At 29.6% G+C, this 16,105-nt stretch overlaps 1 protein-coding gene across 1 annotated transcript in view; it reads left to right on the forward strand.

Moving 5' to 3' along the window:
- The window catches only part of LOC148302497 (D-beta-hydroxybutyrate dehydrogenase, mitochondrial-like), a 106,828-nt gene extending 91,072 nt beyond the window's left edge, over positions 1–15,756 (forward strand). The window contains exons 5-6 of the mRNA XM_088271525.1: positions 13,790–14,148; positions 15,030–15,756. Of these exons, the coding sequence (XP_088127651.1) occupies positions 13,790–14,148; positions 15,030–15,188 (518 nt within the window). The 3' untranslated portion in view covers positions 15,189–15,756. The remainder of the gene's footprint in view (positions 1–13,789; positions 14,149–15,029) is intronic.
- The last annotated feature ends 349 nt before the right edge of the window (positions 15,757–16,105 follow it).

Consider the following 16,105-nt stretch of genomic DNA (forward strand, 5'->3'; position numbering starts at 1 on the left):
CCTGTTTGTTTTCCGGAAACTTGTTCCTTGTCTGTTGACTAATTCATGTCTGGAAAGCTTGTTTTCCATTTTTCAATAATTCACATGCCGCAAAGTCGGCAAACCAAGAACGAACAGGAATATTCGAAAATTTCGACTCGAATTTCAAATTTCATTTTGAAATTGCGATTCGTTGCTTTATTAAAAAATGTACAAAGATAATCATTTACGTTTTATGAAATTATAACTGTGGGCAACAAAACAACTCGCAAACGAGAGAAGACGTAAAAAATCTGTTGTAGAATACGAAATTGGAATTTTATACTCATAAATAAAAGGTACACAATGAAATAAACATTTTGTTTGAAATGAGATATTCTGGTATAACCGTGATCGAAAAGCGAATTGCTTTATTCGCAATTTTGTAAATTGAAACGGTTATAACAAAATTTTTTTCATATTAATCAATAATTTTAACGGCCAACAATTTTTCGGTAAAAATGTTTTGGCAGATGGTTTTTTGAGAGCAACAATAGGATTTAAGTAATAAGGATAATTTGGCATCTTAACTTTATTTAAGTCTGTGCATTTTACTTACCACCGGTCATATACTGGTTTTAGTAAATGATAGAAAGAATGATAAATATTAAAATGTTGATTCAGATATTATGTTATTTAAACGTTATTATCCTTCCCTTTCTTCTTATTTTTCACTGACCTCTAGAAAAGCTTTCAACATAGAGAATTCGCAGATTATTGTTTTGATGTTGCTGTTTCAAATAAAGATAGCTTTTATCATTTCTAAAAATGTTCAGGCATTCACGAATGGAAAAAAAAACAATTATTTAATCAACACCATAGTGTAAGTCTTGTACATAAAAATATTCCATTTAAATAATTAAAAATGTTTAAAAATGCGAAGACGTTTTCATTTTTTAATATTAAAAATAAAGGTGTCCAATATCCAACAATATCCATTTTTTATAGTTCAATATGGGTACACATAATTTGGTCCTAATGGGAAACCAAGAGCTTTTATACCGGACCCGGGAATATATCTGGAGCTTTCAGCGTTGCTTTTAATTTTTACCTGAAAAAGATTATGGTTTAACATTTTTATCAAACACAACACAATTATACAAACTTTTTTTGTATATTAATATTTAAATTGTAATTATTGCTTTTATACTCACTTACCGTTAAATAATCGATAACTACACAGTATACTTTGTTAATGTTATCACGTACTTATAAAATCAAACAATAATTAATTTTCAGAAATATGATTCTCTTGTAGCGCTCAAGGTTGTAACTTTTTTTATAATATTGTGTTTGAACGATAATCAATAACGTTTTCATATTTTCCTTAAAAACACAACGAGCGAATATACATTGTAAATAAAGCCCCTTTCAATTTAGTTTATCTCTAAAAAAATACATATTTTAAAATGATTTGTAGTGTGTACTGGAATACAGAAAATATGTTTTTAGGCTATAATTTATTTTAACGGCTGAAATAATTTCGAGAACGTTCAATTTGATGTTCGTATTTAATCAAATGGAAACATAATTTTGACACGCTTCACTTCGAAACACAAAAACATTAAAAATTTGGTAAATACCCAATTATTTTACGCAAATTGAAAATACGAATATTACAAAAAACATTATACATTTTTTTTTTGGTTCTTGAGAAACGGTGATTGTTAGACTAAACAGATCATTCAATATTAAAAAATAAAAATGATATAATCTATTATTACCTATTTCTTGTAACAACAGTCTAGGCAGAACAGCTCAGTCCAGACAAGCATAAATAAAGTACTAACGATTAGAATTATCAAGTACATACGTAATTATTCTAATTTTATTTTAAATGCTTAAGAGAAAAAAATAACCGTATTTATTTGATTTTCATGTTGCCAACGTTTGTACATACTGAATTTTCGCATCAATAAATCGTTTTTAATTTTTCTTTCCATATAAGATATGGGTTTACGAGTACGACATGCAAACTAGTCAAAAACCATCGTGATGGGATTCGTTTTGGATCGATTGAAGACATAAAACAAAATTCTCACAGAGCACTCAAGGCAATTCCTGAATACGCTTTCAAAAAGTGCACGGATGACTGGATTGTTCGCTGAAAAAATATATTGCTTCAGAAGGAGCCTATTCTGAGTGAAATATTATATTTGAAGAAGTAAAAAAGAATAAAATGGAAAAACAATTGTTTGTTCTTATTTTTTACTCAGTCCCGGTATTTATTTGATTATTGCGTAATATGAAAATTTTTGTTGAACATATTACATAATCCGTAGGACACCAAATCGAATCGATGCCGTGTTATAATTTGATTATCAATTGTATGTTGGCAAGATAATAATTCCTGGGCTTTAGATTCTTAGATATAGGAGAAGAATATATTTAATGGGATGCATATGATAGATGTGAAGAACATTGCTGTTGTGGAAAAACGATTTTTTTATTATTTATTTCATAGATACATACATTTTTTTACGATATGTATTACGCCTTTTTAGGCATGGCCTGTGTTGAGCCGAAATACTTACATGTTAATATATTTTTTTGTATTTATTATTATTTTTATTATTAGATTATATACGTTACATACAATAGATACAATAACAATTTACAGTATAAAGGTTTTACAATAAAATAATTACACCTGGACTTTGACTAATTCACTTTCTACCTTGTCCCTTCCAACAAGAAGCAACCATCAACGGACACTGTTCTTAAAGACATGATCACTACTGGAATTCTTAATGATTACGGGCATTGAGAGAAAAAGATGGTAAGAATAGAAAAAGAGCAGTTTAGGCACACATGCTTGTACTAGTTTTAATAAGTCTGATACAGTTAATATGTACGAACTCTTTGAGTGTGCTTTGTGTATTGATTGAACGAAAATAAATAGTTTATTTAAGTTCTAGAAATACAAGGCAAACTTCTCGAAAATTCTACTATACATGAAAAATTCGTAAAATAATTATTTAAATGGTATCCAGAAAATCATTTATCGGAATGATTTCTTATTTCTTTTACGCTTGGCAATTCGAAATATTGACTTGATCAAATTTTAAAAAAATTAGAGTTATAATTTAATATACCAAAATAGTAAAATGAAAAATAAGAAAAAACGTCAACAAAGCAGAACACATCGTATACAAAAATCGAAACATATTTTACACAAAGCATAATGGCAATAATTTCACACTCCATGTTGGAATCATGAAATGAACCGCCGAGCGCTGCAAAAACTAGGATTAAATATTAAATGAGCGTTAGAAGTTTCTAGCAATCTATTCCTGGTACTATTACTACACTAGGTCCAAACTAAATCAACAAAACGGAACTTAATAATACAGATTAAAGTAGAAGTATACTGTAACCATTTTTTTCTCCGTTTAACTGGCTACCGTTTAACAAAAACAGATAATTACATTAAAAGTTAGTTCTAAGTTTGTTGAAAGGGATTGGTTTCTGTAGCAAATCAATATACATCAGACTCTCGATGTACCGGGATCTGATCAACCGGGAAGTGGATTATCCGGAATATTCCGTATTTCAAATACATCTGAAAAATTATTTTTAATCGCTGTAACCATCTACTGTGGTTCAGTCTGATTGAATGAAAATGAAAGAAATAAGAATGAACACATTTTTCATATTTTATTTTACAATGCTTATGGATATATATTATTTAATAAGCTGTCAAGAAGCAAGCTCACCGCCATTATCAACGCTTAATATTTTATGAGTATTGATATTACTTTCAAATGATGGCATTTTTTGTTTAAAAAACTGTTTTTTTTTTCGTACATAATAAATTGAAGGAAATGATTGAAATCTTGATTTTCGTTTGTTATTTAAATAACTACAAAGAAATAAATATTATTAATAAAATAGCTTAATTATTTTAGAAATACTTAGAGAGGCTGAATATATAGAAATAAATAATAATAGAGGGAAAAATATTTAAATGTAAACAAAATAGTGTAATTTCATATCGTTTTGATATTTTAACGTTTTAAAGAAGGCCTAGGTATATATATACGAGTATGTATTTTTGACTGTATTCATATACCTTAATTTTCTTGAGGTTAGTTTCAATTTATACCGGACAATTATTGTATACCTTCATACTATTCATAATAGTTTATATTAGTTGAATTTAACATGATTTAATGTAAAGGATTATAGCGGGTACTAAATTATGTGGCAATTCCTTTCATAATAATGTACCGTTCCAAGATTTAAGCGAGCTTCCGTTTGCGGAGTCTCTATTGAAATATTACAAAATAATATTCAAACCCGAATATAGTATACGTTTCCTATGGAAATTAATAAAGTAAAAGTTGACAGAGCTTTAAATGTTAGTATCCACAAAACTGACTATCACTCCGCTATACGATGAAGTAGGCAGAGAGAATAGAATGCCACATCAATCTGCCTTTGTCAACATTTTTCGCCTCTTCCATATTTATGAATCTCTTGACCTGACCATGCCTAAGTATTTGAAATACTTCCTCGATATTCCTTTGCTCCTTTTGCCAACTACATTCGCCTCATAAATATGTTTTACTGTTCTCTCCTCACTCATTCGATCCGCATGTCCAAACCATCTCAAGACCTCTTTCTTAATTTTATCGATATTGCTATCTTAGCCTTGCATTATTTCATTATTTCACAATGCGAACATCTATCATACATCGTTTTACCGCACATGTTTCTTCATTATCACTTTTCACCCTTTTTGTCATGTATGCTTCACTTATATTTATTAAGATTGGCACCAGGACATCATTGTATACTTTTCTTGATATGATTTTATTTGCTTCTGCACCATTCACTCTGTTCCCAGCATTCAATCTCTTCTATCGTTATCAATCTTTCCATTCGTAGAAAACCATTAAAATCGAACCAGATAAAAATGTATACAGTTTCATTTTTTTTTCTTTTATTTATTGATTTGGCGTTTGATTTGTAGAACTCCATTTTAATTTATGTATTAATTTTTAAATCAAACACATGTTTTGAGTCTACTCAGTTGTATTTTACTAACAAAAACATATATATATATATATATATATATATATATATATATATATATATATATATATATATATATATATATATATATATATATATATATATATATATATATATATGTATATGTATATGTATATATATATATATATATATATATATATATATATATATATATATATAAATATAAATATATATATATAAATATAAATATATATATATAAATATATATATATATATATATAAATATATATATATAAATATAAATATATATATATAAATATATATATATATATATATATATATATATATATATATATATATATATATATATATATATATATATATATATATATATATATATATATATATATATATATATATATATATATATATATATATATATATATATATATATATATATATATATATATATATATATATATATATATATATATATATATATATATATATATATATATATATATATATATATATATATATATATATATATATATATATATATATATATATATATATATATATATATTTATATAAATATATATATATATATATATATATTATATATATATATATATATATATATATATATATATATATATATATATATATATATATATATATATTTATATAAATATATATATATATATATATATATATATATATATATATTTATATAAATATATATATATATATATATATATATATATATATATATATATATATATATATATATATATATATATATATCTTCTTTCTTCTCCGTCTTAATCCTCATTGCTGAGGGTTGTGACCCTTGCAGAAGCAATGACTCTTCTCCAGTTATCCCTTGACTGCGCTGCACGTAGCGCTCCAACCACTGAGGTGCCTGCTGCTGCCTTAATTTGATCGGTCCATCGTGTGGGGGATCTTCCTCTCCCTCTCTTTCCCTCCAGGCTACCGATCACAACTAGTCGTTCCAGGCTATCCTCGTTGCCACGCGCAACGTGTCCAAAGAACTGGAGAATCCGTCGGGTACAGATATTGGCCAGAGACAAGCCATCCAAGCGTAGTTCCTGGCGAATGGACTCATTGGTGCGTCTAGCTGTCCATGGAATTCGGAGCATGCGCCTCCAACACCACATTTCGAAGGCATCAATTTTTCTCCTTTCTGCTGCTTTTATAGTCCATGTTTCAGCAGCATAGAGAAAAATGGAGTGGACCAAGCTCCTAACAAGCTTCATCTTGGTGTTGTTACTCACACCCCGGTCTTTCCAGATTTTGTCTAGCTTAGACATGGCACTTTTGGCGATGGCGATACGACGTCTAATCTCTCCTTCACAAGTTCCTTCATTGCTGATTTGAGATCCAAGGAACTGGAACTCGTTTATTATCTCTAAACCTTCGAGTGAGTTCCCGAGATCACCAAACTTCTTAGATCGATCTATGATCATGATCTTGGTCTTGCTTTGGTTAATCTCTAGTCCCAGTGCCTTGCTCTCAATCTCTACTCGTTTAAGGAGATCTACCATCTCTTTTGGGTCTTTGGCCAAAAGTGTTGTGTCGTCCGCATATCGTATATTGGACAGCTTTACGCCACCAATGGACACTCCTCCATTCCATTTGTAGAGAGCCCTGCGCATGATGTATTCCCCATAGATGTTAAACAGGTCAGGGGAAAGTATGCATCCCTGTCTTACACCTTTCTCAGTGGGGAAGCTTGCAGTGTTTATGCCATTGATTCTTACGATTGCCTTACTTTGGGCATAAAGTCCATGGATGAGTTTTATCAAATGGGATGGGACTCCCATCTCCATGAGTACTTTCCACAGATGTTCCCACTTCACGCAGTCGAAAGCTTTTTTGTAATCGATAAAGCATAAAACTGTTGGCGTCAGGAACTCTCGGCTTTTTTCGATCACTTGGCGGATGTTGAGGATCTGCTCTCTTGTTCCTCTTCCTTTCACAAAACCAGCTTGTTCCTTATATATATTGTATATATATATATATATATATATATATATATATATATATATATATATATATATATATATATATATATATATATATATATATATATATATATATATATATATATATATATATATATATATATATATATATATATATATATATATATATATATATATATATGTATATATATATGTATATATATATTACATGGCATTTTCAAACGAATGCTTTGGCCTTTTTTAAATATTCGTTTGAAAATACCATAACTAGGCGAAATTATTGTCACAAAAATTATTTTTATATGTTTTTGTTAATAAAATACAACTTATTAGACTCGAAAAATCTTTTTTTGATTTAAAAATTAATAAACAAATTTTCATATTAAGATATTTGAGAAGAAATAAATCTCTCACTTCATTTATGAACCGTGACGTCAACATAAACATTTAATTTTACGCACAAGTCTGGTAAACAACCAATCATGTACGAATATCGATGCGTGGGTTTCTTAAGTCGTCTCTTTTCCGTCATTACGATCATATTCAGCCCGTCACTCACAATGATCTCAGATCTTCAAATGTCGTGTCCCATTATCCGCCCCTTTGAGCATCATCGGGAATCTAAACATCTTTATCGACGTGCTACAGGGTTAAATTGTCTATCACCCTCCAAGAAAAGGTTCTGGCAACCGTACCATTTATATTTTTGTGAGGTTTTAAAATAAAAGCTCAGAATACCAAAAAAACATGTATAACTGGAAAAAAGAGGTTTATTCAATATAATAAAAATAAGGAAAATAAATAGTGTTTTTTCAATTTAATTCCTTTTCGACGATGATAGAGATTAAACCTTTAAAAAATGGTAGCATAATTTAAGTTTTATTCTGATATTTCCACATTTTTATACTACATTTTATGGAATAAAATAAAAAACATATTTTTTCCATTTTTATTTTATTCTACCATTCTGATGATGTCGGTAACGACTTAATATCACCACTGTTCAAATGAAATAAATCTGCAAGAAACTATTTATTATATAGTTGTTTTATTCATATCAGTAGTAAGTCATTTTACAGTGCATGTCCGACTTTGGTCTTCAATGCATGTTGGTCTGCGATCTTTAGCATGTGTTTGTCCTTGGGTCGACCTAAAACGCATGTGATTAATATTGTCTGTTGTTTTAAGTATGTAAATAGTGTTATGCTAGTGACGTACACGTTCCAAACAATACTACAGTATTGTTTGCAACCTGTATTGATTATCCTGACGAAGAGATGGGTACGACTTGAAACCGGTAGACTAGAATCTCGGTGAGTGGTTATATACCAACGTTACTAATATTTTATTTATAGTTGTTGTTTTATTAGATTTAAGGTTTGTACCGACATTTCTTGGTGGAACTACATTTCATATAATGAAATTTTTACTTTTTTGTTTTTTTTCACATGCACTTAATTTGACCAGTGACCGGGTTTCATTATCACTGACATCACCAGACTCATGATATCGGTAATGATAAAAGGCGGTCACTGGTCAAATAAAATATATGTGGAAAAAACTGTTAATTTATTTTTTAGTTTTTATTTTATTCCATTGATTGTTTTATTATTTAAGATTGTGTAATGATAAAAGAAAACACTTGTTTTTTACCACTTGAGTAAAAAACAAGTGTTTTCTTTAATCATTGTAACATGTCTTACCACAAAGTTAATGCCGAAACAATAAATAAAATAAGATTGTGTACGTTAGACACGGGTAAAAACCGATTTCGTAAGCGATTTTTTTTTCAATGTCATTTGTTATTACATCTTTTCTCAATTTTAGTCCAAAAGAACAAGGAATTGGAAAAAAAAATATTCTTCTACAAATTGCTTTAATTTAATTAGAATACAACGCAGCCCCCTTTTCTTTAGGACCATGAAACACGAATTACGCTATAAGGATCTAAAGCTTTTACTACGACTGAGAAAAATATATTTCCGAAAGCATTTCCTTCACCCTAGATATATTTATGAAATGAAATACGCATGGTGACGCCTACACGTGTTCAATATTATAAGTATGTAATTAGATCGTAACTTTGGACACGAACAAAAATAGTTATTTTTGCTGTAGATGAGTTTCAAATATGAAAGGAAATTATTATTGAACAGGCTAATAGAGAAAAATCACTCTAACAAAATGAAGTCATAATATTACAAGAAAAAATAACAAGTTACTACAAGGATTTAAATCCGGGTCCTCTGATGTCCGGTCAGATACTTACACTTTACCATTAAACTAAGAAGTCATCTATTCTAACCGATTTTTTACTGTATTTCTCTCATCTTTTTTGTTAAATGACGTTCTTCTTTTTCAGTCATCTCTTTATTCTTAGATAAATAAATTTGTAAAAATTAATATGTAAATGCCCAGACTTCCTCATTCTTCTTCGTCCTTGTTAAGATGTCAAAAAATAATATGGAAATTAATATGATTCTATAAAAAAATTATAAAAGCTCATATTGACCCTTTATTGACCTACAAAATATCGTTAAAATCAATTCGATAAATATCTAAGCACTTTTCGAAGAAAACTCCCAAAGCGTACAAATTTCATTTATATCGAGTGAATTTACTAAATTAAAACGATTATAACCTAACGATACGGTATATGCCGGAAAATAGTCGATATCTCACAACTGAAAATTCTTGTGCGTTAACAAATATACCCATTATTTGGAATTATGAGAAAAATTCGTCGATAGTTGGTCAATGTGATCAATTCTTTTCCCAGGATTGTATTCTACTGATAATCTAATGACGAATAGATGACATTATCTTCGCATTAAAATTGCTTCGTTTTTGCTCATAAGCATGTGATTTCTCTATGTAACTTATCTCACGTCTTTACAATATTATGTATTTCTCCTAGTCCTAGTTCACCGAAATATCGTAATATCGAAATAGCTGAAAACTTTGGTAACTCCCTAAACATATTATTTCTTCTCGAGAGTGAACACTTTCCATCTGTTGTCATACTACATCATTCATTAGTTATTTATTTTCTGTACAAGCTGTTGGACTATGGAATTAATTACATCTTCCAATGAACGATGCGCCTTCTTAACAGATTTCAAGAAAAGCCAAAAACATCCATAGTGTCCTTTTTCATTGCACTCAATTTATCCCTCTCTTTCACGACTCGTTTTGTGCTCCCATTTCTTTACTTTCGTCACATCTTCGTCATGATAATATAAAAATATATTGGAATTTATTTATTATTCTTGTATTTTTGTTTATATTTTCTTTAAAACGCACTTTCAGCCTACTTATCAAGCAAATACTTACAATAAAAACCCATTTATTTATAAATTACTCAAATTGTTGGTACATATTTATTTACAGCAATATACTTAAAAGCCCGTCAATAAAGTTAATTTATAAAATAAAAAAAATAACATTTAATAAATTATTTAGCAGACAGAAACATGTTAGACCACACAGGTGTTTTATCAATGAGGTATTAAATTTAACATACACACATTTCAAAAGAGCCAATTTTCAAGCATACGCGGAAAAAAATATCTGAAATATCCCATTTAATATTTCAGAAAAATTTTCAAATTTTCCACAACATTTTTCTTTTTACAAAGTGCTTAAATCAGTACAAATAAACGTTTTCCCTCGTTACAGGATTGGTACATTAGACCACGAGCAGTAACATATCTTTATTGCCCGATGACGTGATACGACCCTTAGTGTACAAGCTAGCAAAAATAATATTGATTGCCGCTAGAGAAAGGGGTTCTACCCATAAAAATGATTTTTCCAATATCCCACAGGAATCTGTAAAGGTCCTCAAGTCCTTATAAACTAAAGAACACAAAAGAATGGATTCCCCGAAGGTACTTTACGATCGTTCTGTTTCAAGAAAATATTTGAGTATTATCCTAGGAACAAAAACATAAATTTTGCGTAAATTTATAACACGGCACCTTTTTCTGATTTAAACGTGTGCGGTTACTTCGGTCGTAATAAATTATCATACCAAAATAGGAATAAGGCTTTTTGTTCATGCTCGCTTCTGGAAAAACAATCAAGTTTCGACAAATCCACTTCGCTTCTGTTTTATGTTAACTTAACGTTCATTTATGCACACACACACACACACACATACACACACACACACACACGCACACACGCACACACGCACACACGCACACACGCACACACGCACACACGCACACACGCACACACACACACACACACACACACACACACACACACACACACATATTTATATATTTATATGTATATGTGTATAAATGTATATATATATATATATATATATATATATATATATATATATATATATATATATATATATATATATATATATATATATATATATATATATATATATATATATATATATATATATATATATATATATATATATATATATATATATATATATATATATATATATATATATATATATATATATATATATATATATATATATATATATATTTAAATATTTAAATATTTCTTACAATTGACAAGTTATTTTGTCCCACAAAGGCATAGTATGTGCGTGGCTATAAAATATATAAAATATAATACAATATTCACTATGGTATGAAGCTAATAATTAGCTTCATATCAATTATTGTTTTCATTTTAAACCTGAAAATGTGTGGAAGAACTAGAAAAATAGTAAATAATAATTATAAAAAAATAACAATATAGAATGTTTAAAAATAGATAATAAAATTTAAATAATTATTAAGGGAAATATGTAAAATAATGAATATTACGAAATAATGAAATATGTACACTACAGTTAGAAAAATGGATTCAGACTATAAAATCACCAATTAATATTTATTTTATTTCCTCGAGAAATTATTTCATATACCGGCCTACCCATCGGACACATGTTAATGACCTCTGTAACATTTTCATGAATTAACATTAACAGTGAATGGAAAGCAACGTGTTGAAACGCGTGAAAATGAAAAAGGGAACATACCAAATAAACATACGTCTTCCCGAGCTTATTTTTTTCATACAATTCAAAGAATTTCTCATTATTATTCATACATTATATGTTTTTGCCTTTCCTTTATTTTTCATCTTTATTATACTGATGTTTATATCTTCTTTAGGTTCGTCTTCGTTACATTCACCTATTTATTCATCATGAATATGAATAAGTTCTACGTATTAATTTTCCAAGTTCCACTTTATTTTATTTATTTTCTTCCACGTCACCGATTCGTTCCACCTATTCAAATCCTTAATTATTCGTATTAATCTTTTTCCTTTTTCGTTTTCCTTTCATCATTTTTCGTTTGAAATATGAATTACATAAGGTTTTTTATCTCTGTGGTAACATAATTTTTATGATTTCTACAGAAATTGTTTTCAAAAATTTGACGTCAAATAATTACTATTTTTAAAACTCTCACTTTAAATTGTATTATTTTATATGTAAAGTTACAGTTAACTTTATATTAATTGACTTATCTTTAGAAACATAATATTGTCATATTTGAAATAAGTAATCGGTAATTTTTGACACGTTATAAGGAAGGCTACCAAAAACAAAGGATAACGGAATTAATAACGCATATTCCGAAGCACTTTTCATCAGTTTTCAAAATTACAAAGCAGTGAAATTCTTTTAAAACATAAATACGAACAATTCTGCATTTTCAAATCATCCATCATTCCACGTAACGCTAGAGCACTTTACCATTTTTTTGGATTGTGTTGCAAAAAACAATACCATTAATCATTTGGAAACTAAGGGGGAAAGCCAACACGCATTTCTGATTAAAACCGGCTTGTTTGATTTTTCGTAATAGCTGTTTTGGCTTTCTCAGTAAATCAATGATTCTACCGTTAATTGACTGACATCAATTTTTTTCATCGTGCATTGAAAAAATAATAATTACTGTATTTAATGTAATATAAAATGTTTGTTTGAAGAAAATCTCAACAGCATAACTGATTTATTATCTTTAAATAATTAATGATCACTTAAACAACGTGTCATTAAGATGCGGTAACCTATCCAACAACGTCCGGATAACTATCAAAGATGAAAGAAATCAAAAGAAAATCGTTAAATATTGCTCTAAACATGTTTTCAAAATATTAAAAAAAAAAAAAACAAATCATCGCAATGCTTTACGAAATATTACAAGTATTTAAAAATATATATTTATTTATTTTTATTTTCCTGGTTATCCATTCAGAGCTGATTTGTTATCTTCTTTTTCTTCAAATCAATATCGGCATCCGAGGATGCACAAGGCATAATATCATATAAACGCAGTATTATCTAAATTGTTAATAGATGAAGGAAAGGATATTAGCCCTCCGCTTCAGGTACCAGACATGGGTAATATTGAATTAACATAAGAGTGAAAAATCACTTATATTGATTTAACCCACCTGGAAATCAAACTCGGGACCTCCAGTGCGGTAGCCAAGCGTGTTGACCATTACACTACGGATGTGGACGACTTGTTTATAATCAGTTTGAATAAAAATCTCTTTTTTTAATAAATTTTATTTGTTTATCAACAAATAAATATATTATATCTGTCAAAAAAATTATAGAATAAAAAAGGTATGCGTTACATTCTTATAAAGGACATAAACAGCCGTTGAAAATTGTATAAAATATGTGACTTGAATCGCCCTCTAAGGGAGTGATATTGCCCACGTTGAGAACCACTAGTGTAACGTTATTTCATTCATTCCAGGACCAACTCGAGTGATCCAGGTGATGCTTCCTCTGATCCGCCGCGCGAGGGGCCGCATTATCAACGTCACCTCCGGCCTGGCCAGGGTGGCGTCCCCTGTCCGCGGCGTGCACTGCGCCCTGCTGGCCGGGATCGAGGGGCTGTCCTCGTGCCTGCGGCAGGAGCTGCGCCCGCGCGGGGTCGAGGTGGTGATCGTAGCGCCCGGAGAATACACCACCGGGAACGCGTGGCTCTCAGAGGACTCGCTGCTGGAGCAGGCCAAGGAGATGTGGAAACTGCTGAGCGACGAGCAAAAGGGAGCTTACGGAGAAGAATACTTCGAACAGACTATCAGGACATTGGAGAAGTACACCAGAGATGTAAGTATCTATGTACATATCGTAGTCGTACAGGAGATTTTGACCAACTACCAAAACGTAAAATGTTCAGGAGGGCCATTTAAGTCACTTTTGCTTGGCAAGAAAATAAACACCAATGCATCATTTTTAATAAGTCAATGTATTATACTTCCAAGTTTGAAATCCTTTGGGATTTTTTCAGGGCAATATTAAGCTAGTAAGATATCAAATAGTTAAGGATCACGTTTTTGTAAAACAATGCACTTAGTCACTTTCTCCTGTATGACTACGATATAACATCATAATAAGAAACATTTTCCTTTATTTTTTTTTATTTTAAAAGTGTTCCGCCGATAAAACAGTGTACGACGGATAAAAACCAAGATGGCGACGTTTTGTCAGTTTTGGGAGGAACTTAATAAACTAAAATTTTGTTTTATGGATATTTCGACCATGTACGCCCAAAAACGTCTAATAGGTAAAAATTTTAATCACGCAGCGGATGGCATGTCAATATTATAAGTGAGATGAAACATCTATCATTTTTTTGCTTAATTTAAAAGAAGATTACTTAATTTAAAGAGAAAAAAGTAAAAGGGATCCAAGACCAATGCGGATAATTAGTTCCAAAAAATTAATCCAATATGGACTTTCAATAATGGACAGAATAGTAAGCGTTAAACAAGTGGTGCTTAAGATAGCCAAATAGCAAGTCAAGCTCTGGGATGCTCAGAATTCCATCTTTTTTCATACAAATTTTAACGTTTACGAGAGAAAGTAGTTTTTATTCTGTTTTTTAAATGAAAGGTTTAATTTTTGTAAAGTGGCGTTGCGTGGTAAACTGATTCAAATATGTTTTAAAAGAGTAATGCTGTTCATCTCAATTTTTTTTTTAATTTTAGGAGGCAGACCTCGCTCCAGTCACGAAAGCTCTGGCGGACGCTGTGACGCGCTCCTTCCCCCTTCCCCGCTACACCCCCGTCACACGCAAGGAAAAGCTCCAGTCCTTCATAGCCGACCACTTCCCTACCACCGTGTACGACCTACTGTTCTCGGAATAGAACCCCCCAGTACCTGACGCAGAACCTAACATATCAACCTGTCGTGTCATATGAAAATATATCGCTCACTCCTTAAGAACGTCATAAATCAAAAATCGACAATTTTCAGTTGTGCATGTTTTCGGTATGCCCAGAAAAGTTACCATATCCTGGCAAAAGTGGCATATTTTTAACTTTATATTTACCCGCTACAGAGCAGAAAGTGTTGTTTTTGCATTTTGAAGAAAATGTATTGTTTTATTAATTTTTTAAATATACTAAATATTTTTCAAATGTAGAAAAAATGTTCAGGTATTACCTAAAAAGATCTGTTGCACAGTAAAAAGTTCAATAAGTGGCTTGATGTTTATTTTTAATACATTTTATTATATTTTTAAACTTTAAAAACGTTCTTCTGAAAAATCAGTTTTTTTTATTTATGACGTTCTAAAAAGATGTCTGTGTGACATTGCTAATTCGCAATATACTTTTTTTTAATAAAAACGTAATTTAAAAAAAATACGTTTTACTCATATATTCGTTAATTTATTGTTGCGAATTTGTTTATTTTTATCTCCAAAAAAATAAATTCAGATTTCTTTGAAAGTCAAACATTTGTAATCTTCTTTACTTTCTATATTAAATGTAATCAAATTATAGTCAAAGGCAAATTGCTTTTTATGTGTAATTTGTATGCTCAGATTTTTATCTTATTTCGTATAAAAACGATCGATGCTTCTTTTTAAGATTGACACCTATATGTTTTATGACGTAATAAACTTATTAACTGCTAATGAATTCTGTCCATTTAAAATAAATTGATGAAACAAAGTCTTAATTAATTTTGTTGTAAAGTTAATGTTTTAATTTATTTTGAGGTTTTATATTTTATTCTCATTAAGCGTTTACTACTCTTGTATGCTCAGATTTTTATCTTC

The sequence above is a fragment of the Brachycentrus maculatus genome, unplaced genomic scaffold, assembly GCF_059751285.1.
Source record: "Brachycentrus maculatus isolate JH-2025_06_01 unplaced genomic scaffold, ASM5975128v1 h1tg000443l, whole genome shotgun sequence".
In the NCBI taxonomy this organism is placed as follows: domain Eukaryota; kingdom Metazoa; phylum Arthropoda; class Insecta; order Trichoptera; family Brachycentridae; genus Brachycentrus; species Brachycentrus maculatus.